This window comes from Photinus pyralis, unplaced genomic scaffold (genome assembly GCF_008802855.1).
Source record: "Photinus pyralis isolate 1611_PpyrPB1 unplaced genomic scaffold, Ppyr1.3 Ppyr1.4_LG7, whole genome shotgun sequence".
NCBI classification, from domain to species: Eukaryota; Metazoa; Arthropoda; class Insecta; order Coleoptera; family Lampyridae; genus Photinus; species Photinus pyralis.
In genome coordinates, this window is record NW_022170738.1 from 16,604,016 (window position 1) to 16,630,182 (window position 26,167).

Consider the following 26,167-nt stretch of genomic DNA (forward strand, 5'->3'; position numbering starts at 1 on the left):
GCAACTCTTAGCTGGAATAAAGTTAGACGCCAAGAAATGAGCTCAGTTCTCGCATCCATCTGAAAACAATCAAAGAGAAAAGAAACTCCCAAACCGCAGGGCTCGGTATATATAATTAGTTGATTAATGCCTGAAGGGCCTCTATGTACTCGTAATCTGCTTTTATACCAGGTACGGTTTAATTGGTCAATCCCTTCAGAAGCAGGTGGTGGTTTCGAACAATATACGCGTTTCAAACTCGATGATAACTTAACAGAAATGGCAAAGATACTGAAGTTTACAAATCACTTAAATGTAATCGCATATAACCCTGAAGGGGCAAACTAGTTATCCACTAACACGTTAAAAATTTACGAAAGTTGTCCCTTAGGCAAGTCGATCCTTGACATTAAATCTCCTTCATGATCCGGTGACCCATTTCACAGCAAAATGGCCGCTTGTTATCTGCAGGTAGAAACATCAGTGAAGGGCCTGGGTCTTTAAAGTAGAAATTAAACTGGAACTAAAACCCTAGATTTACCTGCCTTTTAAATAAGAGGGATAATCGTAGACGAAGCAACCATTGTCGATGAAAATTGTACTACAAGAATTAGAAATTACAGCCGAAACCTAAAGGAGGTACACTCTAAATTAACGAAATGCAAATGGCGGTACCTACTTACGATAAGAAAGGAGGAACGCAAATTTATATCCTCACTAGGAGCATTGATGGGTGAATCCTGTCCAAATGAATTACTTCGGAATCCCCCAATTATGAATCCAATCGCCAGAGATCAATATATACGGAAGATAGCAATTAAAATTCCATGCATTCCACCTTATGCTTTCAGCTATTTTATTAAGCGACGAGTACCTCGACACAGCGCATGAAGGAAAGGAAGGCGACAATCAACAACTACCTGGCGCAAGCAAAGTGCGGTCAAAGCAATTTTGTGATCGAAAAGCATTCATTCTACGGTTAATTATACTCACTTAATTGTCCGGATTAAAATTTCTAGATTCATAAATCTAGTTATACCCCTTTTTTACTTGAAATGTTTAGGTTAGTCGCAAAAGTCCGCCTTGTATACGTAAACTGCACGGCAATTTTAGCAAATCAAATTACGTTTCATGGCAATTCTGATTTCAATGCCAAAGTAATAAACAATTCGCGCTGTTATAAATATTGTGTATATGTGAGTGAAAAATAATATTTTGGTTTATATATTATAATAACATATTCGTTTCGTGTCGTGAAGCGATATGCCTAGAAAATCTGTGGAGTGAAAAAGGATGAAATCGTAGAGAGAACCGAGGACTGGCACTCAGCGCGTTTGAGGCGTTGTGCTACTCTTAGTTCTGTTCGGTATCTCCGGTCCCAGAAAGTTTAGCTTATTTTTACTGAACAACCAAAGAGTACCAATCGAACAACAAAACCGTTGTACCCTAATATTAAGTTTTTCGTATTTCTTCCTCGTCGCCAGTTACGAATTTTCAAGCTTGCAACTTTTCCAAACGACAACGATCTCTTGACGATTACATATTCTGAAAGTACTGATGCTAACGTTTCTATAATTTCGCTTTCAGGTTTCAGGGTAATTTTTACGCTTTTATCTCTTATATGTACAAGTAGCAGCGCCCCCAATTAATAAAAACCTTCTATTGTTTTCCAGACATTGTGGCTATCTACAACTCTTTAACGGTTTTCCATGTAGCGATTGTGTATTTTGAAATACACGAAACCCGGGGGGCCATAGGAGGAGGGCGGGGGAGGCTAGTGGAGAGATTCTTACATATCTTCGCATGCGGGCTTTTTGCTACAAATGTTACAAATTTTATTTAATTTGCTGTTCAAAATACACTTCACTTTACAAATACGCCACAAAAACAACATAAGAACAAGATGTATTTTAACTACAAATAGAAGTCTTCTCATATAAAACTATTATTACACTCACTTTCGGCCCTATTCCATAATCGTATGTCGCAATATTCCTATTAAACAATATATACATATGCTTCGTAGACACCTTACCCCAAACACCTTGACAATGGACATACATTGTGGTAAACAATAAAAGTAAAAGAAACAATTTCGTATATTGGTAAGAGATCGTATAAATTTAACATGAGACGTCGTTCACTAAATGCAATTGGTAAATACACAGTCGGAGGGAGCAGGACTTTCCCTACTCTTCCAATTTCGTATTACGCTTCTTGCTACCGGTACAGAGGCTAAAGTGCCCACTTAATGCAACATTACTTTCGAGATCCGGGCGCTCTATTTAACCATTTTATGAAACACTCAGTTTTTATGTCGGATGCTCCCTTTTGGGTGTTTTTAATTTATATTTTGTGGAAGTACCTCTTGAAAAGGCCGGGGATGCTTTTTACGGATCTCCGAAGAAAGTCACTCCACAATGAAATGGTATCTTGTAATTATGCCGAAAATAAGTTGTAAATTGGGCACACCTAATTGAACACAATGACGGATGTGGGTATCCGTTCTGAAAAAATTTCATGTTTGTACCTCTTTTTATAAAGATAAAATTAATTCATTTTTGTCTGTTGTTGTCTGGGGAGAGACCGGTCACCCCGCAGATAGTTTCGTCTTTGATTAAAATAATGTAGGTCAGATGTACGCGCAGAATGGTTGCTTAGTTTAACTTGGTACTTATGAGGTTTAAATTAAATGCAATTTGCAGGCGTGTCCTTTTATAAAATTTTTGTTTTAAGATTATTGTTAGGCGATCGACGAGCGTGTTCATAAACGGGGTTTAAAGAAAGAAAGTTGGGCATTCATGTCATTCAAATTATTCAGTGAATTGACGTAGATGCACGTACAGCGAAAGAAGAAGAAGTCAACAAGTATGTAAACCAGCGACGTGGGTGACATGTATTTGGCGAATATTAAATTTGTTTTGTGGTAGATTAAGTTTAGATGCAGGTTGTAGAAAAAAGTTAATTTACAATATGTAAATTTATAATACGAGCGCGAATTTCATTATTTGTCACTTCGAAACTTAAATTAAGTACAATGTAATTTGCTTATAATAGAGCACCCAATAACCCCTAAAAGTCTAGAATAAGCATATCATATTTCCTGGAAAAAATGCGACACATCCACATTCCCTTTCATTTGGTGGCGACTTGTTGACGCCTCGACATCGCTCTAGAAGATTCCATACAGCATTATATCATAGTATTATATTATGATTATATTTTACTGATGCAAATTGGGTAGAGTAGACGTATACGATCATTAATGTTAAAACATTTCTCTGGAAGAAAATACAGGTTGCTAAATAGAGATGATGTTGTATTTCACCGCCCAACTAAAAACAAAAAGTGTTTACCCATGAAAGGTCCTATAAAATATAAAGGGCAGCGTACACATGCCTATGAAGATGGAGCCGCCCTTCCCGTCGTGACTCGTAATTCATGAATCCTATTAAGTCTCGTTTCCTAAGTCTTGTATCTTCAACTACGTATTTTATAGTATGTGGGAAAGACCATTAAAAATAAAGTTAAACTTCTCAAAAATAAAGTCTTATTTTGGTTGAGCTGCAGTGTATCTCAACTGTTTTTAAAGATGATTTGCGGTTTTGGCGACTCTGTCCCACTGTTTTGCGAAACTTTTAATACCCACCACAAACAGAATCAATCTCGTTATGTTTGTTTCTGAGATAGAGGGTGAAAACGCAACTTTTTGGGATGTTATCATATCTTACTACCCATAAGATAGAAGAAAAGGTCAAAACTGCCTATTTTATAGTATTCTACATTATTACCCAAGTAGGTAAGGGAGTTCTTACTGGCGACAAGAGAAGTTGACTATAGCGAGCCGTCAGGCGATCCTGTCATCTCCTAGAGCCAGTATAAACTAATATATTACCTGGTGTATACTGTACACTATTTTATTTGTTACTCATTTATAAGCAATAATAAACATAAATAATTAGTTCTAAAATTGATCTGTAAGAAATGTGCAGGGTGCTCCAAATTGTTTGTTTTCGATATTTTTCGGGTATATTTTGAAAACTAGAAGAGATAGAGTGATGTGGTTTGCACTTCTCGGAGTTACTTTTCATAGCTGCCTAGACTGACGATCACTTGCGCGAACGTGGCAACAGCGCAAAAGTCCAGTTCTCGAGGGCGACGAGTTAAAAAGCTCGAGGGCATATGGCCCGAGAGCTTTTTAGTCGCCCGAGAGTATAAACATCAGTTTATGCCCGTGGTACATACACAATTTTATGTTTTACAAATAGTTTTCTTCGTCAAAATTCGTTTACAAAATAATTCATTATGTTTGATCGAGTATGCGTGGTTCAAATTTGTTAATGTGATTGAAACCATCCAAACGTCAAACGTAATTTTAAATAATTCAATTCATCGTGAATGAGCAAGAAGTTCCAGAAACTATACGAAATAAGGCTACTCTTGTGATTTAGTAGGTATTGACAATTAATAATTGACGTTTCTAATTTTCAATGACCTGCAAATATTTGTTCCTTTTGTCATTAAGTATAAAAGAGTTACTATGGTGATACTTAATGCTCTAGGGTATAAAGTGGTACTTTATGCCCGCGTATTACAGATATAAAATGTGCTGTGATAGGTTAGTAAGACATAAAAATATATACAGATATCTCCAAACAGGTGGAACAATCTCTAACATTAAAGTTACTAGAATCTGGTAACTTCCGCCATTTTTGGGCAAAAATCATGCGTTCTCTCTCTAACACACGAGCCCAAAGGGTTGCGGTACTTTCTATATTTAGTCACTTTAGAATATAAGTGTTGTTCAACTATTTCCAAATATGCAATTGACTTGTAGTCCTTGACAGTACGTATTTTCGCATCGACTCGCCTCTTCTAATTGTTTACCAAATCTAAATATTTCGGCTACCTCTAAGGGAGCTGATGAGTAGGAATGGTCCAATGTCTGTATTATTCCTGGAAACGTTTTACTTTCGAGAGATAATATGTTTGCGAGGATGTCGTACGTATTTACTCCAATGGAGTACATTTTTATATCGTTCGTAGGATTGAATACCTTGAACGCACTTTCTAGACGTTTTACCCACCTGGCTCATGACGTTGCACTTGGATTGAATTGGATAGAATGCTTCAATTGTAAATGACGACTGCACTGTATTCGTAGATGTGGCGAGTTTATATAACTGTGGAAGCGTCAGAAGTGGGTACCGACAAGGGAAATATGGTAACTACGAACAAGATCTGGCTGATGGTGGAGTCAAAATTTCAAACGCGATTTTCGAGCGAACGGAACGTCGCAAGTGGGTACCGACAAAGGAAATGTGGTAGCCTTCGACATGATCTTATTGATGGTGAAACTAGCTAATAGAATTAATACTGATCTGCCACACAAAAATGGGCTCTTCGATCTCAGACGAGGACTGTCATAATTTTTTTCTTTGTCCTCGAATTGCCACTTGTTGTATGTATTTGTAGGTCGTAGGTTCGGTGTGTAAAAAACTGAAAATAAAAATGTTAACAATATTTAGCGCGTAATCTGAAGAGATCCATAACAAAGAGAGTCCTAACCAACGAGAGAAATTTACTCGCCATAAGAAAACACATTTTACATTCGCACTAAATGAACAACAAAGGAATTCACGACTTTCGGGTCACAATAAAAATAGAAATTAAAATTTATGCACTGTGGGCACTTTGATGGGTCATCACCATCAGCGATTATATGGTCCTCCTAAATCAACCTGTAACGGGGCTTATCCTGACTGGCCTAAACCGGTGGCATTCTCAAGGGTACTAGGGGTGAACATCGATCTCTAAAGCGTAACCCTAGCAACCACATGAAGGTATTATCTAAAGACGTTATACTAACAGGATGCTAACTTATTATCGCCACTTTTTCCCTTACATTTGCATATTGTCTACATTCTTTACGTCGAAAGAGGGCATTTAGAAGAGAACAGCGGGCCAACAAACATTTACGTTATTCTCTTTACAGAGAGATTCAAATTAAATTCAACCTTTGTGTCTTTGGAGCACAAAGTAATGTACCTACCTACACGGAATTGGAATTAATTAAAATATGCAGGTACACAGTGCGCTGAAGTAATTGGATTAGCACTGCCGGCAATTGTCGTTGTGTACAAACGCAAATCGTCCCTTCAACAACCTACCTTTGATTTGTAGAAGTAGGTATTTGATTTCAATGTGGTAAGAAATGGATTGTTTAGCGTATATACTGCCAAAATGAGATCGCAATTTGGGAGTGGAAATTTCGACTGAATTAACATTCAGGAGTTTCTTTCATCGCCTTGTACGAGGCGTGCAGAACAGTAGGCGTAAGTCGGGTAAGATGACTTTGAAATTAACAATTTTACTTTATGGTGGCGTCATCTATCCTCAACTAGAAGAATTTCTCCCTATAGGTAGCTTCTACAGATTCCGAAAATGCTATATTAAGCGATCTTTTTGCTGAACACGTGTTGTAATATCTCTTTGGCGTCATCAACAAGTTTTTCAAACTGTGTATTGTGTTTGGCCATTAATAATACTTTTTTTCTTTTAAATTTAAGTATACATTAAGTATATATATATTGGTGAAGCGGATTTCACAGTGGAGTGACTTTGTTTATGGACCAAGGCCGTGGTCTTGGTGCCGTAACTAAGGCGTGATCTTGTTTTTATAGTGCGAAAAAATCAAAAGCAAAACGTTCGATAAATAAATAATATGAGAGAAAAATGCCGTATTGCAATATCTAAGCTACACTTAAAAAATGACAAATTATGCATTTCAAATTTACCACAGCTCCAATTTGGTCAAGATTGTATAAATACTTTAGGAGATAGCGTTAGCATGCCAAAAGAGGTTTCTGCACTCGGAATATTCATATTAATGCTAATTAACCGTATTTCAAATTTCATTAAAAAAAACTGGATGGGTAGTTTAGCAGATAGCATTGGAAATTCCAAAAGGGCACATGACGATTATTTTTGCAGTTTCGGGAATTTAAATCAATGAATTGAAGCATTTCTTTTGAAATTAAACTTTGATATTGATAAATTAATTCTGCTACTTGATTTAAAGGAACCTATAGAGAGAAAAGAGAGTGATGCCATATTACAAAACCTAAGTTACTCTAATTAGGAACGCGATTTTTTCCAAACGTATTACAAGTCAACTTTGCACAATCAAATGATCTTCAGGCATCTGTAACCTTGTAAGTTTTTCAAACGTATTCGGTGGCTTTGGTTACATAACTAACTAAGGGGTGACCTTGTTTTATGGTGCAGGGTCGCCATCGGAAATTTCCCTTGCGTTTTTAAGTTTAATTTTATACAATTCTGGGGGATTTATTTGAGGTGATTAAATATAACATAGAATTGACGTCCATGGTTTACATTTGTATATATTGGTGTATAAAATTATAAAAATAATAAATACTACTTTTGTAAATGTAAAGTCATTGTGATAATTGGCACAGTAAAGCCACGCCTCGCATGATCCAGTGCTCTGGCGGTTTCTGAGTCGGTAACGTGATCGGTATCACAAAATTAGTCGAATGTCCGGTAGTAGACAAGACACCTCTTCGCTCGGAAGTCTTATACACGGGAGAGGTGTAACAAAATCTGGGAACTAAATCACTCCTTTTCAATGGAATGAACCACATCTAAAACATTTGTCTTTTTAAAATCATGTTTGATATCCTGTAATCTACTAACGAATGGCATGGTATCGTACAGTACTTTGGGGTAGGATTCGCTCAAAACCATAGTATTCAAATCAAATCTAGCGCCTTCCAGGTATAAACCATAGATGTACACGCCGTTTTCGGGCGGTGTTTTGAATGTGGTTTGTTTTAATATCTGGTAGTCAAACGCAAGAAGGTCAATTGGGATCTTGTACTTTCTGGCAAAGTTTTGCTGTGCTCCCGTTAGGAACGCTTGGGTAAAGAAGAATCCCGACAACCAAAAGGTGACAGGGGCACCATCGTCGTACCATTTCTAAATTTTTCGATCAGAAACAGCAGTCGCGCATTTTTTTACCTGTAAAAATTCCAATCGCGCCAAGAAATCGTGGACATAACTTCCTAGTGGTTTTAAAGATGGATACGAATTTTTAGCCCACATTTTAGGTATTTTTCCTGTCAACATGCTTGTTACAACTTCCTCCAAATCGTCGGACATAATAATTTGACCTGTTGACAAAAATAGTGTGTCAAACCCGCATGTGACTAAACTAAATTACCTTTTATAGCTTTTTTTACATTAACAAGGCTGTTTCTAATGCACGTCAGCAGTTTGTTGAATCTTACAAACTCCTGTACCAAGACTGTGTTCATGCTTTGCATGTATTCGGTTGGGTATTTTTCCATCGCTGCGTCGCGATCAAAATTTGGAGGTAGTTTTTTTAGAATGTCAGTGGCCACATCAAAGACAACTTCGTCGGGAGACTTGGCGGACCCTCCACTAGCAAGTGCATCCTAAGAGGTAGGGGTAAGGTAAATAACGACACACATTTCCGAGATTTTTAGTTTAGTTGGAGAGACTCACCTGGATTTTTAAATCCTAGTGTGCAAAAAAGTGCATGAAACAATCTATACTTTGAAAATAAAAGGTGTGACTTACCCGCAATAGTTTCAAATCCTGGTATTGCAATACAATAAGGTAGGTATATTATAAATTGGAAGCTTAATCAATGTGTAACTTACGGTTCGGTCCTGAAGAGTCAAGCAGCAAGAGGTAATATTAGTTAATATTAGAGAGAATAAAAAAATACAAGAATGGTTTGCAATACCTACCTTTAGCTATATTATAAAGAAATGACACCTTTTGCAAACTAATTTATGTAAATGATACCTGTGTTAGCAGAACAGTTGAGAATAGTAAATCCGTTTCCTTCTGGTCCTTTACAATGTCGGCATTTTCATTCATTCCAAATACTTCAGGATGCGTTATCAGAGGAAGAGATTTCGTATAATTCATAAATTCATCGTAATCGGTGAGATCGGGAGCATAGTATCGCCCTACAAGTTTATTACATCAAAGTAATCGTAATGCCATACAAGTTTGTTAATTTAAATTTAATGAACATTGCTAGCCGGTCTCACCTATCGGTACACTCGAATTTAAAAGAGATACTATACTACATAAGTCGTAGGTACGTAGTAACATTATTCCTACCTACCTGTGGAATCAAGAGGGTAATTCGGTGTCTCAACCAACGCAGGACAATAAAAACGCCTTAAAATCGTCATCAAGCATCTTCTATCCCAATCGTCCGTAACTCGACCGCCATAATTACATTCGCCTGTCAAGTAAGTTATAGCGTCATATTGAATATCCTAAAAAAATCCATTATTGAATAAAAATTGCGAGCTTAATTTACTTCATATTGGTTTAAGAATATTTGAAGTTGCATAACGCTGATTCGCAAATCAGTTTCGTTAAATTCGTAAGGTATGTTCCAACCTAAAGGGCCGAAGCTTCTTCTTTCTTGAATCAGTGCATGAAAAAAGCATAAGCTGAATAATAATTTCTTAAAAGCGGGCCCTTGCTGACAACCATCGAACCAATCGGGGTTCGAGACGGGATCACTTAAGTATGATCTTGTTATATTTGCCCGTAGACCTTTTGGCGGTTCGTTAGTCATTTTTACGCCGTTTTGGAGAATGACGACAGGAAAATGGTCCGCCGGGTACGAAGTTAACCACAAACGAAAATCGGGATTAGTCGAATCCGGTGCAAAACTTTCACAAATCTAAAAGTGCCGTAAGACCAACTGTGCCGTGCGAGTATAGTATTACCCTTTCTAACGTTGGCATGAAGCTCTTCGCGAGGTGACAATTTTGTAGAACCACCCACGTGCCATTTCTAATTCCATCATCAATTAGTCGAATCGCAATTGGTCCCTGTCCTTGTCCTAATGACAACGAGAACAGTCGCGAAGTTCCAAATCCTTGATCGTCGGCGAATTTTAACAGCAACGCCATCGGGTCGGCTCCGGGTGTTAAAATAAATATTAGTGGTATGCAGCAGTGCGAATCGTAGTAAGATGATGTTAAATCAAAAGGCGGTGGTTCGATGTATCGTCTTCCCAGTTGTGCTGCAAAATCGCGATTCAATAACAAACTAACAATTTCGTGAAGTGAGCATAATAATAATTTTGTCAGTTAAAAGTTTTATGCTGTTGGATTCATCAAGACACTAAAAAAGACACAAGCGGTCACATGCCACTGTATTACGTATTATGCAAGCAAAGTTTTTAAAAGGTAACAAACAATTTTGTGTTGATTTTGTGCTGTTATTTTTAACAAGAGACACAAATTTTGTACTCATTAATGGTGCAAACAATCTCTGAAGAAAGGTGAGTGCAGTAAATTTTACTCTCCTTAGCCTATAGATTTTTTTGTGTAAGTGGGCGTGGTTTCAGCCCTGCCCGAAGCCAGATCCGAACCGGGGATTGTTAGTTCCGCAGTCTCGTTTGCACTCTGCTGTGACAAGCGGGCCGGCTGCACCAAGGTCTCCTTGTTTATGCTGAGTCCGTCCTTCCGTCTGTCAATGCGAATGACAGATATCAGCACAGAAAAGCCGTAGAAAGCTCATTGATGTCTCATTCCATTGATATGGGTCCCCCATTAGAGCAGCAAGAAGTGTTTTTTTCCTAACCTAATTATGTTCTATAAACCTAAATGAATGAATGAATCTCGAGTCCAAATTGAAAAGAAACACACGGAGTACATGAACGGGACGCAATTTTTAGAAATCTTCATGTAGTGCTGTGTTTATTTCGTCCGGCAGGATGAAATATTCGGAAAACCTAATTAAGGCGGTCTCCTTTTCTAATTAATTTTATTATTTGTCGTTGCTGTATATAACGGCATGGAGATTATTTTGTCATACGAGAAAGCAGTCAAGGTTGTTTTGTTTACATTTTATTTAATCGTAGAAAGTTCCGGGAATTTTGTTGGGTCTTTACCTGGTATCAAATGTAAATGCTTAATTTAATAGACAGGTAGATGTGATTTATCGCCTTTTCTGTGTAGGTAAGAGAGATTGAATTTTATTTTTTCTGGAATATAAGTTTGGATTTATCTCTTAATGTCTGATAACTACGAAGCTCTGGATAGGACACATAGGAAATTATTTTGTAAATTACAGTTGTAACTGGGAATTATACTAATTTACAGTTGTAACTGGGAATTAGTTTATAATTTACAGTTGTAATCGGGAATTACACTAATTTACAGTTGTAACTGGGAATCATGCTAATTTACAGTTGTAACTGGGAATAATACTAATTTACAGTTGTAACTGGGAATTATCCTTGACAGTTACAACGGTAAATTAGTTTAATTCCCAGTTATAACTGTAAATTAGTGTAATTCCCAATGACAACTGTAAATTATAAACTAATTCCTAGTTACAACTGTAAATTAGTATAATTCCCAGTTACAACTGTAAATTAGTATAATTCCTAGTTACAACTGTAAATTAGCATAATTCCCAGTTACAACTGTAAATTAGTGTAATTCCCAATTACAACTGTAGATTATAAACTAATTCCCAGTTACAACTGTAATTTACAAAATAATTTCCTCTGTGTCCTATCCAGAGCTTCGTAGATAACAAATTGATTTAAAAAAATTAATCTACCTCTATTTTCTTGGCCTAATAACGTTCGTTGATAAGATAGTTTTGTTTCTCTCTTTGTGGTCAACTTTGTATCATTGGTTGTTGTAATTTTTGTTTTCGGAAGAAGGGTTTCACAAAAGCGTCGCTTTCAGCCATAGTCTACGCAGAGTTACGTTTCGTGGAAGAATTTAAAATCAGCTTTTAGCCACGTTCAGCGCCGAGATACATTTCGTTTGAAGATTTAGTTCCATAGTTGAATTACGGTCAGTTTATTATTTATTTGAAGCTACAGCCAGCATCAAAAGTTTTCGTTCAATGTGAGATTCAGGTGAGATTGAAGACTGAAGAAGTTCCGTTTGTGAAGCCGGAAGCCGAATTCGCGGCTAATTATTGTTCTACGTTTGTTCGTGCATAGTACAACGCCGAAGTTTTTTTTATCTTACCGACTGGAGGATTATCGTAAAGCTTTGGCCATCAAATGTGCTGCAAGGAGAGGTGTTTGTCGGCCTGTGTTTTCAACGTGACTCAGTTTGAAGTTGAGTTTTTTTATTGAACGTCTTTGTCTACCCTAAGAGAAGATGTGGCGATTAGCTAATGTCGTTAGTGTAAAGTGTCAATTGTATTAATTGAAATTTTTTTGTGAACTGTGTACGGATACCTTTTATTTGGATATTCCAATTCCCGGACAAGTATGTATGTAGTAAGTCGTAATTTTAGTACATTATTGTAATAATTGTTTATGTTTTTGTACCATTTTCCTTTTGTGTGTTAAGATTAAATCACACTTTTGTAATTTTCACATTAATTTTTAAGCAGTTCACTTAAGTTTTTTTTAATTGCCGCTAGAGGTCTCGTTCTTTGAAAGGCGAATATAATATTTACTTTTTTTACTTACATATTTTATTGTAACTTTAAATATTTATATTGATAACATGCAGTAATTGATACTTTGTAAGTTTAATGTAAGAAACTTGACGCAGTTGACATAGATTGAACAAATCTGATCACATCTGTAAAGGGGATACACTTTTATTAACATAAACCCCATTCCTTTATTGAGTGGTAGAGTCCAGTCGCAATGACGTCACGCATAGGCATACCTTGTCTTATTGTACCATGCAAATATCCATGCCCGAACCCGGATTCGAACCAGGGACCCTTAGTACCGCAGTCCAGCTTCAACTGAACCGGGCCACACGGACCCGCGTTTGTATCTATGTGGACAGCGTCTTCAGAATGAACCACAGTAAGTCACATGACTTTGGTGTTCAGATTTCGTGCGTTAATTACGAGTGTGTTCATTAACAGACATTCTGTTAGAGTTAATTTTGGAATAAGGGAATAGTCGGTGGTAGTGGGATGGGGGGGGGGGGGGCGAGGACATCCCTAATCGTGTCTTGTGCTGGGTAGGCGCCGGCGTCCGCTTCTGGTCTGCGTGGGGAACAGTGACGACATTTATTAATAACTACGGTTACAATATACATACACGTGAGTGTTGGCACCGCGATACACCGGTCAGGGAGGACCGTCAACGCGGAAAGTGATGGATTAGAGCCAATTGACCAGTCTAAGTCGCTTGTAGAAGGATAGTGGAAGACTTGTCCAAATCCCGTGCCTTCTGGGCGTCTCGGATGCTGTATTTATTTCCTGCCGAACCTTTGTTCTGAGGTTCGGCCACTGGCGGGTCGGGTCGTAATCCTTTTGATGGGGGTTGATGGCGGAGCTGGACCGGGGGGGTGTAACAATCGAGCGCATTCTGTGAGCGGTCCGTGTATTTCTAACGTGGTATCTAGGTACACTCCTCTTATACTGACCGTTTATTTTGACGTCTATCGCCAAGTATTGCGTTTCGTTAACAATTTGGGTAAAGATTTTCGCGTGGTCATTTAATTTAGAGATTATTTCTATTGCAAAAAGATTTCAAATCGGTCGCTTACGTTTTCGTTGTTTTGTCAGTAGAGGTATCAATTTGTTATAGGTCCATTGGCCTTGTTTCTAATTAGCATGAGTAAAGTAGGTGTAAACGTTTGTTGTTTGATATGTCAGTATTTTGTGTGCAAGTAGTTTACTTTTACAGTACCTTCAAGGTGAATTAATAGGGGTAATTATATATACATTTTTTGCTTTAACTAAAAATAAATTGATAAATAGTGAGAGTGTGGCGTTAACATTTGCTTTTTCAGTCACTTGCCTCGTTCTTTTTCTTTCAGCGGTACAAGCGGTACAATTCATAAGACATAAAACCCCTTTCGCGAAACAAATAAATAAAGATTACTGTCCCTTATTTTCACATATCCTTTTCGAGGCGATAAAAATCGGCTAGCCGAGGTCTTATATACACGAATCCCACAGAAGGAGGGGTACTTTTACATTACGTGGACAACGTGAAGGTTTTTCTTGGTTCTTTGAACAAATGCTACGGATGTATCATTACATTTTGGCCACCTGTGATGATTCCTCATTCTGTTTGAGAGTACAAAATTTGTAACACTCGGCAATAAGATAAATAGAAAATGGAAAGGAAAATAAATCGGCGCGTGCAGCAGCATCGACCCCCTCCTACTTCGTTGCGGAATTGCAATGAATGAGAGCATAGAATGTGTTCTTTGGTGATGAAATGATTGTTATAAATTTTGCTTTGCCTCGCAATATTCGCTTTTATAATAATTATCAGAACAGCATAATATTTTTAAGGCCGAAATCAAGTTGTATCAAATTGGCGGTTGGGTACCCACAGCCAAGTTCACGGATCTCAAACTAATTACCTACCTTCGACAAACTTCTGTATCGCGGGTACTATCTTGTCGGGCCTGATGCACCGCAAGACCAACAAAGCTTGAAACTGGGACAGCTTCGTATCCCAAGGGTTAGGTAATGGGAACATGTGAGGTTCGGGGTGATCAAACATTTCTCTCCAGTCTGTAATGTGTTTCGAAAAGTGATCCTTAATGCCCCTACAACAACCGCTCAGAAAAAAAATTGGTTAGCTTCAGCTCGTACTTACGAAAACGTGGGATAATTGTCTAAACGACACAGCTCGTCCCAACTCTTCGTTACCAACCAATTACTGGGATTTTTATTTGGATTATCCAACCCAACACCGCCAGTAAGTAAAAACATCCACTCGCCAATGTCAACGGCGTTGATACTCTTGAGCAAGTTTATCGACAAAATCAAGGAAAAGAGAAGTTTGTCCTAGAAACTGATTGTGCAAGACTATAGTAAAGTACCGTTAACCGTTACCTTCTCAAACAAGCTTCTGCATATGTTCACATAGAGCGAATATGTGAACGCACTTTCTAAGTCCTTCAATCGCTGTTCCACATCCTCAACACGTTCAGTGTTGTCTATACAAGTGCGGAATAAATTCATAAACCAGACCAATGAGTACTGATACATAGGGTCAATATTCGCAAGATCCGCTAAAAGTAATGTTGTAAGTCGGCCACATAGCCTGGATACTTACCAATTGTAAAAAATAATATTGCGGAATGAACAGCAATGGGTGTATATGCCAGCCTTGCCATATCGATATTCTTCTCGGTCACTTCTGCTACGGCTTGTTTCGCTGCAATGTCGTTCGACAGAACCTTTGAAGAGCTCAAAATCTGCACACCGGTCTCATCCTCCAATATATTCCCTTGCGACTCACTCAGAACTGCCAGAATCTTATCTTCGATCTCTTTCAACATTCTAAATGACGCAGTTAGTGTCGGTTTGACCCAAAATATACTTACCGCTTATTTTGAGCGCCCTGTATAATCAATTGATTCTTTTCGGTCTCTAAGTCGGGCCTTTCTTTAGCCACGGTAATGCCGAGCAGTTGATCCTCTAGTCCGACGCTCGTAATCATGAAGTTAACCAAAGTGACTTTTACAGCAACCTCGGGTAGGTAGTGGGGATTGCGAAGCTTGGTGGTGATGTAAAACCTGCACGCTTGCTGTAACTAAGTGGCTGTCGCTGCAACTATGGTTACTTACTTGAACAAGTGGTTGTACTCGATTATTGTATCGCCCAGTTTTAAGCAAAGCGCGCCGCCCTGTTTGAAAGTTTGCTTCCCTAAAACGGATTCTAAAATCGGATCCAGTTCTTGTCCTACGTTTTCGAGAAGGACCTATATAAAAAAATTATTTTGATCATTAAATAACCGTTAATCGAATAAGAATAAGATTTAAGAGTTCCCATCCATGGAGTGTTTTCCAATGGTGATTAAAGCTCTGCTAGATGATAGCCATTATTTGAGAATGGAGAAAAAACGTATAAAGTGGTCTAAAAAATATATGACACATTCGAAGAAAATTGGGGAAATTGGGAAAATAAGACGAATCTCAAAGTTACATTGATTAATGCCGAAATTCTGTCTTTTAATTACTAAAAACAAAGAAAGTTAAGTACCGGTTGTCCAAACTGAATGGCGTTCTCCAGCATTCGTACGTAGTCGGATTGATTTAAACGGATAACTATTAAGTTGTTTTGTTTTTCCATATTTCTAATCCACTTATTGGCTTGTCCCTGAGGATCAATCAATAGCGGCCATCTTCTCGAATTTCTAATATAAAAAAATCCAATATTTTTTGAGACTACTCTACCTTGTGGATAATGCAGACTTACGCAACAATGATTCCATTATCAATACTAAACGAGTCAGTTGGCAATCCAAATATATTCCACTGTCTTATTACCACTGGTTCTCCTAACACTGCTGTCAATTGGAAATCTTTTGAACAAGTAATTCCCAATTGGCTTAAATGCTTTGCCCAAGCCTCAATTTGCAAAACTCGAAATTGTAAAGTAAATGGTCCCAGATAGGCTACAACGCCGGAACTTATTAAAATGTCTCCTAAAATAAATCCAGTGGTAGTAGGTACCATAAATAATACGGCATCAGTTTACCTGTCAGCAGCATGTAGGTAACTCCTAATTCCTTCGCCGTGTTTGACCACCGGGTCTTCTCCCCGCCCAAACCACCGATTAACTCTTCAGCCCTTTGAAGCTTCTTAGCACAAAGTTCGGCTTCATCATTTAATTGCTGGAACTTGGTCTTCTCCGTGTCTAACAACGCCTCCAGTTTGGCAACGCGTTCTCGCGCAGCTCTCAGCATGCTCCTCTTTATCTCCAATGCGGACATAGCGGTTTGGAACTCTCCTTCGGCCTTGGCCAGCGCAAGTTTTTTGGGCGCTACAACTTTCGCCACCTTATCATACTTTGAAATCGCTATCACCCACTTGCATAAACCTAGACAAAGCGTTCAGATGGTCTCCGTCGCTATTAAGAGTTCACCTTCCGCGGCGGTGGACGCTGACTTGACCTTGTCCGGGTCGAAATTTTCGTCGGTTAAAATGGTGCTCGCCAATTTCTTCATGTATTCGGGTGGAATGTTGTCCTTGTCAAATAGGATTAAATTTTCCAAAAATTTCATGTCGCCCAATAGTTTTTTGGAAGGCCCCCAGTAGTCTTCGACGGTACCAATTCCACTAGGAGCAGGCACTTTATCCGGTTTTATACCCTACATAGGAAACGTTTGATTATATTGTGTCAAGTGCGATCACAATTGCCCAATAGAAATATTGTTCATCAATGCCAACCATATTTAAGAAAGTAAGTGTGAGTGTAAATTTGCATAAAATAAAATACGCATCATAGGTCTTTATCGCTAGCAGTTAAAAGCGCGTCAGCAGGAACCTGGCACCATCTACTTGTGGAAGTTGCGAAACTTTTCGGAACAATTCCTATAGAATATAGGCAGACTACCGTTACAGTAGTTCTATTTACACAACTTGTGAATCGGCAATCTATTACAATAACATATGCTGTAATGTAAGTATAAAAAAATTGTACTTGACTTTTGTTAAATTAAAATAAACAAATCCTCCAACCAGCTGCCATATGCCTCATAATGTCAAACTCCAAGAGTAAAATTAAGGAATTAAGGTATTTAACGAATTTTCGTTATTTTTTAGCGCATTTCCACAAAAATATAAAAAAATGCGCTATTGTGGTCACTTTGTCCGTTCGTCCGTCCGTTTTTTACATGTTCCACAATTTTACACTTTTGCCGTTTATTAACGATCCTAGAGATCGTTTATAATTTTGTATTGTTGTCTGTCGTCTGTCTGTTGGTCTGTCCATCTGTTCCTTTGTCTGTCTGTCCCTCTATCTGTTCATGTGAACGATAACTCTGTTTAGAAATGTCCGATTGCTTTTACATCTCCGTTAGTTATTAACTGAATTGCATGAAATTCAATATGGACATAGCTTTAGCCATATAATACGCAATGCCAAAAGTTGAGTCGAATCGATTCAAAATTCACAGTGCCCTTTTCGGATCTCGACCATTTATATACCGAATTGCAAACTTTTTTATTTATAAAAGTATTTGAATGAAATTGATACATAGGCAGTTGGAATAAATGAAAATGTAATGCCAATTTCAAAATTTGGTTTTGCGCATGCGCAGTGCCAACTTTTTTTCTATGGAAGCATTTAAGTGAAATTTGATACTTAGGCACTTGGAACAAAGGAAAATCTAACATTAGTTTCAAAATTTAGGTTTGCGCATGCGCAGTTCCAACTTTCTTATTTAGAAAAGCATTGAAATGAAATTCTTCTTATAAACTGAAATTGAAATAGCATGTCAAAAATGGATGGCTCATGTGCAACGTTATCTTTCATATTGTGGCCGGATTTTTACGATTTTAACAGAAGTTGCATCTTACAAATGGGAAATGAATGCAAGTGGAAATGCGCTTTATGTAAATCGTTTACGATTACTTTTTAACTGTTTGCTTATTTCGAAAGTAAAATCATATTTCGTAGATAAAAGTAAATTTTGCTGCACTTCGTGTTTTGCCACTTGGTAATTGCAAGGAGGAATTTAAAGGGCGCATCTTTGTACCTTAACAATGCAAACAGCTTCCATAACCAGTTTGACTCCTTTTGGAGGATTTTTCATGGTTTTTACGATAGTTATATCCGCAGGCGTCAATGTATTTAATGCCGCCAAAGCCGCTTCTAAAATCGGCATTGCCTCGGCAAGGTTTGCGTCACACTCGTCCTTAATGGCTTGGGCTGCTTTCGCCTAAAATAGACGAAAATTAACCTATATACCTTTAACCTCTAAATCAACAAACCTGCTCGTTTGCAACCGCCTCGTCGACCATAACAACTTTCTCAACCTCAGACGCCTCGGCCGACTCGGCCACCACTTTCTTCATCGTCTCGCCCACCGCAGCCGCCGCAACCACCAGCTGAGGCTGTAGAGCTTCCAAACTTTCCTGCATGATTGCCACCTGCGCTCCGGCGTAGTCCAGTTTTTCCAAGCCTACCTCATACCGCCTTTTCATTTTCAGTATCTCCCTGCAAGGTACGTGGTCAGTTAGCGAAAATCGTAAGCGGGAATGACTTACTCCCGTTTTTTCGTTAGAAATCCTTTAAAAGTGTTAATTAGTTCCAAGTATGACGTGGGTGTGACGTAATTGTGACGTTTCAATCTTAAGTAGAATTCGGCGGACAGATCTTGGGTACTCACGTGGAACGCCTGGCACATTTCGATGCAGGCGGATCTTTCGTCGGTTGTCAACTCAATGTCTCCTAAGAATCTGGTGGCTACCGCCAACAGAGCATCTTCAGGCCAAGGCTGTATAAAAAAGGGAGATATTATACCAGATGTGTACGGTGTGTAAATAAGTATTTGAAAAAATTGGGTAATAGGGCACCAATACAAATATGTTTTTTGAAATACACAAAGGGTCTTGCGTTTTGAAGCCACCCTAAGAAAAAAGTGGTAACATATTCGGGTAAAAATGACCCCCACACTCTCCGACGGAAATACACATTTGAAGCACCAGGAATCCGAATAAAAAGTATGCTGTGACTACCACAGATACCACTTGCACACCTGCATATGCGTGATTCTGCCCTTTTATGTCTAAGAATATGTGTACCAAATTAGGTTCCATTCGGTTCAGCCGTTTAGCCGGAAATCAGAGTTTGGCACACTTGGGCATGCACGATCCTGTCCAAAAGCTCTTCAGCACTTCCTTTTATGTCTAATAATGTGGATATCAAATTTTGTTCCAATCGGTTCGAGATGACAGTACTGACGGACCGACAGACCGACATCATCCAGATTTTGTTTGATTCGAATTCCTGGTGCTTCAAAACGTGTATTTTCGCGGGGGGTCATTTTTTACCCCAATGAAATACCTCCCTTTACTAACGCGCGTGTGGTAAAAATCTCGATGATGTCTGTCTGTCTGTCGGTCCGTCTGTACTCTCATTTCCAGTTAAACAGCTGAACCGATTTGAACCAAATTTGGTACACCTATTCTTAGACATCGGCTCCCACTACCGATGATAGATGATATTACAGGAATCTAAAAGAACTAATTTCATACCAACCATAGACTTAAAATTACCCATAGACAGAGATAAAGTTACGTTTGTAACGCGGTATTCATAATGTATAGATTCATAGTATTGCATTGTTTAATTTGATATGGGAAAATACATGACAACGAATTCGAGTCGGTGCATTTTCGAGAAAGCGGTTTACGAGTGGTTTTGTTTCGCAAATTTGAAAGACGACAAACTAATATTGTGGTTACAATCGTGATTCTAAGAATAGAAAGCAACAAATCTGTACCTTGACATCAGGAAAGCAGAAATCACCATAGATCACTAACACCTGGCATAATGACCGACAATCGAAATTCCGACCCCGCAGTAAATTATGGTGCTGAGGGGTCGTATCAGAAAGTTGCAAAAAGATATTACTGACCCGGAAAGAAGCGTTACATAACCCAATCCGTTAGCAAACGCATGGGGTGCCAGATGTACAGAGTGGCCCAATAAGAATGCGAGGTACTGTATCTGGGAACCTGTCCATGGTAAAAAAATTTATTACTAAAACGGCCACGAGAAAAACCTGGAAAATATTTTTAAGTTTCTGCAATGGCCGCTAGGGGGCGTAACTGCAATCTGGAATCTAAAAAAGTGAGTTTTTTCTGTGAATTCCGCTATACTAACCTAACAAAAAAGTCCGGTCTTTCAAGTTGGCGATAATCTGAACCTTTTTGTTTGACATTTTTTCCTGTATCTCTAAAAATGAAGTGGTGGGGGGTATTCAAAGGTTTCCGTAAAGAACACCCTGTATCTTCGAAACGACTGAGCCGATTTTAACAAACTCGGGTTAATTGAAAAGAGTTATTCTTCAGCTACAAATATTATAATATTTGAAGTTTTGTTAGTTTCACATATCGCCGCTTGAGGGCTTTTTTCGACATTCCGACAGAAATGGTTAATTTTCTCAACAAAATTAAATACGTTGGTTTGATTTTTTTTCATGAAGAAGTAGCTAAATGGTGCCTAAACAAGCTCGCGAAAACCGCATCTCGATATCTTGTTTCTAACCTAAAATTTAGGCCAAAGAAATTTTATACCCTCAAAATTTTATTTTGAAGGTATTTTTTCCGGAATTATTTTTATTATATAATTTGTGGCCCTAAGGTGGATCGATTTAGAAAAGGAAGCTTTTAATGCCGCCGTAAATGCCCGAAATGCTGGCTATCACGATATAAAAATATACTATATCTCAAGATATCGAGATGCTGTTTTGGCGAGTTTGTTTAGGCATCATTTAGCTACTTTTTCATGAAAAAAAATCAAACCAACGTATTTAATTTTTTTTGAGAAAATTAACCATTTCTGTCGGAATGTCGAAAAAACCCTCAAGCGGTGATATGTGAAACTAACAAAACTTGAAATAGTATAATATTTGTAGCTGAAAAATAGCTCTTTTGAACTAACCCGAGTTTGTTTAAATCGGCTCAGCCGTTTCGAAGATACAGGGTGTTCTTTACGGAAACCTTTGAATACCCCCACCACTTCATTTTTAGAGATACAGAAAAAATTGTCAAACAAAAATTGTTCAGATTATCGTCAACTTCAAAGATTGGACATTTTTTTGTTAGGTTAATATAGCGGAATTCACAGAAACATCACTTTTTTAGATTCCAGATTGCAGTTACGCCCCCTAGCGGTCATTTCAGAAACTTAAAAATATTTTCCAGGTTTTGCTCGTTGCCATTTTAGTAATATATTTTTTTACCGCAAGCCTCTGCGATGGATAGATTCTCAGATACAGTACCTCAGATACAGTACCTCAGATACAGTACCTTAGATACAGTACCTCAGATACAGTACCTCAGATACAGTACCTCAGATACAGTACCTCAGATACAGTACCTCAGATACAGTACCTGAGCCGATTTTAACGAACTCGGGTTAATTGAAAAGAGTTATTCTTCGGCTACAAATATTCTTAGTTGGCCACCCTGTACATACAAGCCTACCAACCTAAAACCAGCTAGATTCTTGCAAACACTTTCGTTTGTCTGAATATTTGAGGTGTTGTCAATTGATTTTATATACACGTACCTACTCTACCACAGAAGGCACTACGTGTTGTAGGAGGCTACTAAACAAAGGTAAGTCAACCGCAAACCTAGCGTTGGAGTTTGGTTGTGTTGCGTGGGCGAAAAATACGGTCCTGCGTTTGAAAACTCAAGGCGCCAGTGAGCCGTGAGATGTCGCGTGATTGGTTCAGATTACAGGAAAAATTTTGTTCATTGTACAGTCGTCGTTATGCTACGTAGCGTGGGTTTTACAAGATCCGCGGAAAATTACTCCACATTCGGTCGATGTATTGGTGGCAAGTAATTGTCTGACTGGTTGTACAAAATTTGTCTTATTAGTGAAAACGGCTTGCGTCCCGGAATTGGTGCCAATCAAGAAAAAAAGTAGCGGGAAGTTCGTTGTTTTAGGAGAACCGTCAGGCGTCAGGCAATTCGCGTCGAACCACGAGAGCACATTGGCGTAAAGCGGTCAGCGCAGTTACTCGGTCGCCTGTAAATTACCGTAGGGTGGTTTTACTTTTGTGGGAAATGCGCGTTGAATCGTGAGCCAAAGTAAATCGGTGACCTACAATTTAACGCAATGTGGTTTTATAGTCTGGGATGGGGGGTGTCAATGATTCTTTCACAAGCCAAGTGAATTTGATACGATTGCTATTTACCTGGAACCAATCTATGGTGCAACAATTTACGATCGCCGGAAATTTCCGAATTCTGTTCCTAAAGCCGTCACCAATAGGACTCATCACCAACACAACGTGCAGCTGCTCTCTCACAATTTGCACGAACAAATTAAACAAAGCAGCCGCACTTCCGTCCGTTTGTACCGATTTGTCCCTTTGTCGATCTATTTGTCGCATTTTCTCGCATAACTCCATCTTTTCTTCCGTCGAGAACAAATTGGGCACTTCTCCCGAATTCAGTAGATTACTCAAATCCTCTAGAAACGATTCTTCTTTTATCTAAATAAGAACGTGTCAAATTCGAATATTTTTTACCATCATTGGAAATTCACCTGAGCATCTGAGAACATCAACACTCCATGCTGATCACTTGCGCTAGATTTCCTTAAGATAATTTTTACATCTTCGCGCCATTCGACTGCGCCATATGTTTTTGTAATTTCCACTTGAAACAGTTCGTATTCGGCGATATGAGTTGAGAGCCTAGTCAACGATTGCCTACCAGACCCTCCTACTCCAACCAGTAAACAGTGGCTTCTGGGTTGCTTGACCACTCGACAAATTTTAGACAAGTGCTCAATTGCGAACCTAAAATATTGCGTTAGTTCTTGCGTTCGCGCCGATTGCAAATACCTAAATAATACAAGATTCATTGGCTTCTTAGACATATTGTTAAACTCTGCCAAATATCCTTCGACTATTTCGCGTAGTTGATTCAAGTCCAAAACTTCTGCATAATTGCGCGTATCGGCTTTGGGATTGGCGAAATCACAATAAACCAGTTGTCTGAGTTCTCCTTCGCCAATCTAAGCAAAGAAACTGTACCATAAATCGTATTCGTACCGTAGAACGCTTACGTAGCTTCTGTTTGGCAAGGCGAGACGTTCAAACATAAGATCCATGTCTTCATTTAAGTACGTGGTGCAGACCTCGTGCAGCATTTCAAAGATCCAAGCTCTGTCCGCGTCGTCCACGAGCCTATCGTAATAAACTCTCAGGACCTCATGCACCCACAACCTTTTCATCGATAACAGATCCTCTATCGCCTCTGGAACCGACAGCAAAACACCCTAAAACTAAATTAAACCAGCCCTTACTGTCTAGACGTACCTGAATAACACGAGAGAAGTCTCTTAAATTAAATAAGTAATGCGACTTTGCTGGTGTCGGTAGCAAATTCTTTCTACTCGACTTGTATACCATTAGCGTTGCCGTTACTATTTCGTCTATGCACGGATCAAATTCTTTAGAGAATCCTCTGAAAACCAAGCAATTGGAAAAAAACCAGGTGTTTAATTTGACGCACCTCGTATCTAAATGCCAAAGCATAATTTTGCTGAAAATGTTAACCATAACGGCATCGTCGAACTCGTCAATACAGACGTGGTTGAAATGCCTTGCAAATCTGGGGGTTACCGTATTACCTCCGCTTGGTGGTCCCATGGCGCACATAAACTGAAACGATCGTCTCAATTTTTGAGCACTTTTCCATTGGTTACCTGTATATCGATTAACTTCATCTGGACAATGTCCTTTAGGTCGTACCACATTTGGTGATCGAACCATTGCCTTAAAAGCTCAATTGGGGGCTGAGCCCCGTAAGTTTCTTTAAGTGGCATGCTAACGTCATCCACAAAGATTACGTAGTTTTTTCCAACGGGTGGCCCGAATACTCCTGAAACGTTAACGAACTGGGATTACCACCTGATGGAGAATTTATCGTACCTACCTTTTCTTCGTTTATCCAATTTGCTCATTATAATGTTTTGTGTCTGATTGGCAGATGTTTGGGCGGAGAAATTGATAAACAACGGGATGAAGGTCTTTTTGTTTTTCTTCAGCAGAAATTCCTAGAAAAAGATCCGTGTGCAAATGAGTTGAAGGACGGACTGCGATGTGTGAAAGAAGAATGACGTCCAGAGAACCGAACCGAAACGAAGTAGTAGTAGTAAAACAACAACAACACTAAATAATTTACTGATTTACTCTAAGAAAAAACGTTACGGCCTGGATACCTGGATGGAAAGAAGAGCTTACAAATGAAGAGCATACAAATAGTACCCAAGGAATTTTAACGTAATCTCGGAAATTAACTTGTTTATATTTCATATGGCGGCTTTATGTTAAGATTATGAAGGTAATATGTTGCTGTATGCAATGGAAAACGGTCACTAAGCCACCCCAAAACTCCTGTTCAGTTAATAACTTATTATAAATTTCTCAAGACACTTTCGATCTCCACTACAATCAAAACAATCTCGATAAAAACTTCATTTTATTAATTTAGGAATCATAGCAGCCTTGATCACTTTCAACAACTGCAAAGAATTGTTTAAAAAAATTTTGAATAACACCTGGGAAAGAATACCAAAATTTAACATAAAAACTCGAACCTAACCTAAATTTAGGGTTGGATTAAACACAAAATTGTTCATTGCCAGATAAAATAATATTTATCCGGGCTACACTTACATTAACAAAGCTGAAAGATATGCTCTTAGGGCCTGTTTACAGATACCACACATGCAAGCGATCGATTGACATTTAATCAAAGAGATCTTAAATACTTGCATTGAATCAATTAAACTTCTTCAATAAACAAACTTCTCTATCAAAAAGAGGAACGCCGTCTTAAGTCTTAATATCCAACCTACCCAAAATGGTTTTTTTAACATGCACTAATACTGTCGGACCACCATCGAAAAAAGCTACGTTTTTCGTTGTTCGCGTATTTAAAGGATCTTCTCCCTTTCACTTTGATTCTTTGATTTCGTAAACAAACAACCAATCAGAACTTAGCTTTAATTAACCCCCGCTTCGAAACAAACTGCCCGCCTGTTGTGTTCTTATCGGCGATAAACATGTGCTTATCTTGAAACTAATCAAATTTCACTTTAAGCAACGCAATAACAAATGTGCTTATCGCAATGGCCAGATGAACCTTGTTACGCGCAAACACGACCAGATGTTCCTGACTTTTAACACTTAATTATACTTTTATTATTAAATAAACAAACCAAAGTAAACAAATTACATGGTGATCAAAATAAACAAAACTTAAACATTAAACAATTCTTATACAAAACCGAGATAAACTTCAAATTTAAATTTTAAAAAACAATCGCCGTGTTTAATTCAAAACCACCTACCAAGTTTACACAAATTTGGTAATCCACATACAATAAGGTATTATTATTATTGCCGAGCCCAAACAAAGCGTCTGCATTGTTTACACACCATTAGCGCGCACTGATACTGTATTGTATGACTAAACCAGTTGACCTTCATCGATCACCACGTAGGTTATGTACCTAATACAGTGGCTGTGATAACGCATAATTTTAGTTTGCGTAATTTTATTATGTAATGAGAAAGGCTTGCCATCAGCTTATACCTTGTTCGATTTTGTTTAATTGAATTCGGGCCTTTATTAGATATGCGAAATTATTGCGTTTATTTAATTTG

General features: G+C 38.3%; 1 protein-coding gene across 2 annotated transcripts in view; it reads right to left on the minus strand.

Moving 5' to 3' along the window:
- Positions 1 to 7,397: 7,397 nt before the first annotated feature.
- The window catches only part of LOC116177354 (dynein heavy chain 7, axonemal-like), a 32,798-nt gene continuing 14,028 nt past the window's right edge, over positions 7,398 to 26,167 (minus strand). Inside the window, exons 21-52 of one of the 2 annotated variants that reach the window (XM_031496318.1) lie at positions 24,432 to 24,552; positions 24,202 to 24,377; positions 24,009 to 24,157; positions 23,813 to 23,960; positions 23,560 to 23,772; positions 23,336 to 23,508; positions 23,035 to 23,290; positions 22,682 to 22,981; positions 19,014 to 19,243; positions 18,738 to 18,963; positions 18,503 to 18,685; positions 16,888 to 17,113; positions 16,501 to 16,842; positions 16,219 to 16,447; positions 16,003 to 16,156; positions 15,588 to 15,721; positions 15,345 to 15,536; positions 15,074 to 15,300; positions 14,851 to 15,029; positions 14,612 to 14,802; positions 14,377 to 14,561; positions 9,780 to 10,078; positions 9,362 to 9,733; positions 9,161 to 9,317; positions 8,833 to 8,999; positions 8,685 to 8,693; positions 8,602 to 8,619; positions 8,527 to 8,541; positions 8,222 to 8,456; positions 8,020 to 8,171; positions 7,696 to 7,977; positions 7,398 to 7,643 (exon numbers count right to left, since the gene is read on the minus strand). In XM_031496318.1, the coding sequence (XP_031352178.1) occupies positions 7,437 to 7,643; positions 7,696 to 7,977; positions 8,020 to 8,171; positions 8,222 to 8,456; positions 8,527 to 8,541; positions 8,602 to 8,619; positions 8,685 to 8,693; positions 8,833 to 8,999; positions 9,161 to 9,317; positions 9,362 to 9,733; positions 9,780 to 10,078; positions 14,377 to 14,561; positions 14,612 to 14,802; positions 14,851 to 15,029; positions 15,074 to 15,300; positions 15,345 to 15,536; positions 15,588 to 15,721; positions 16,003 to 16,156; positions 16,219 to 16,447; positions 16,501 to 16,842; positions 16,888 to 17,113; positions 18,503 to 18,685; positions 18,738 to 18,963; positions 19,014 to 19,243; positions 22,682 to 22,981; positions 23,035 to 23,290; positions 23,336 to 23,508; positions 23,560 to 23,772; positions 23,813 to 23,960; positions 24,009 to 24,157; positions 24,202 to 24,377; positions 24,432 to 24,552 (6,147 nt within the window). In that variant the 3' untranslated portion in view covers positions 7,398 to 7,436. The remainder of the gene's footprint in view (positions 7,644 to 7,695; positions 7,978 to 8,019; positions 8,172 to 8,221; positions 8,457 to 8,526; positions 8,542 to 8,601; positions 8,620 to 8,684; positions 8,694 to 8,832; positions 9,000 to 9,160; positions 9,318 to 9,361; positions 9,734 to 9,779; positions 10,079 to 14,376; positions 14,562 to 14,611; positions 14,803 to 14,850; positions 15,030 to 15,073; positions 15,301 to 15,344; positions 15,537 to 15,587; positions 15,722 to 16,002; positions 16,157 to 16,218; positions 16,448 to 16,500; positions 16,843 to 16,887; positions 17,114 to 18,502; positions 18,686 to 18,737; positions 18,964 to 19,013; positions 19,244 to 22,681; positions 22,982 to 23,034; positions 23,291 to 23,335; positions 23,509 to 23,559; positions 23,773 to 23,812; positions 23,961 to 24,008; positions 24,158 to 24,201; positions 24,378 to 24,431; positions 24,553 to 26,167) is intronic. The other variant, XM_031496319.1, reaches the window with a different exon arrangement.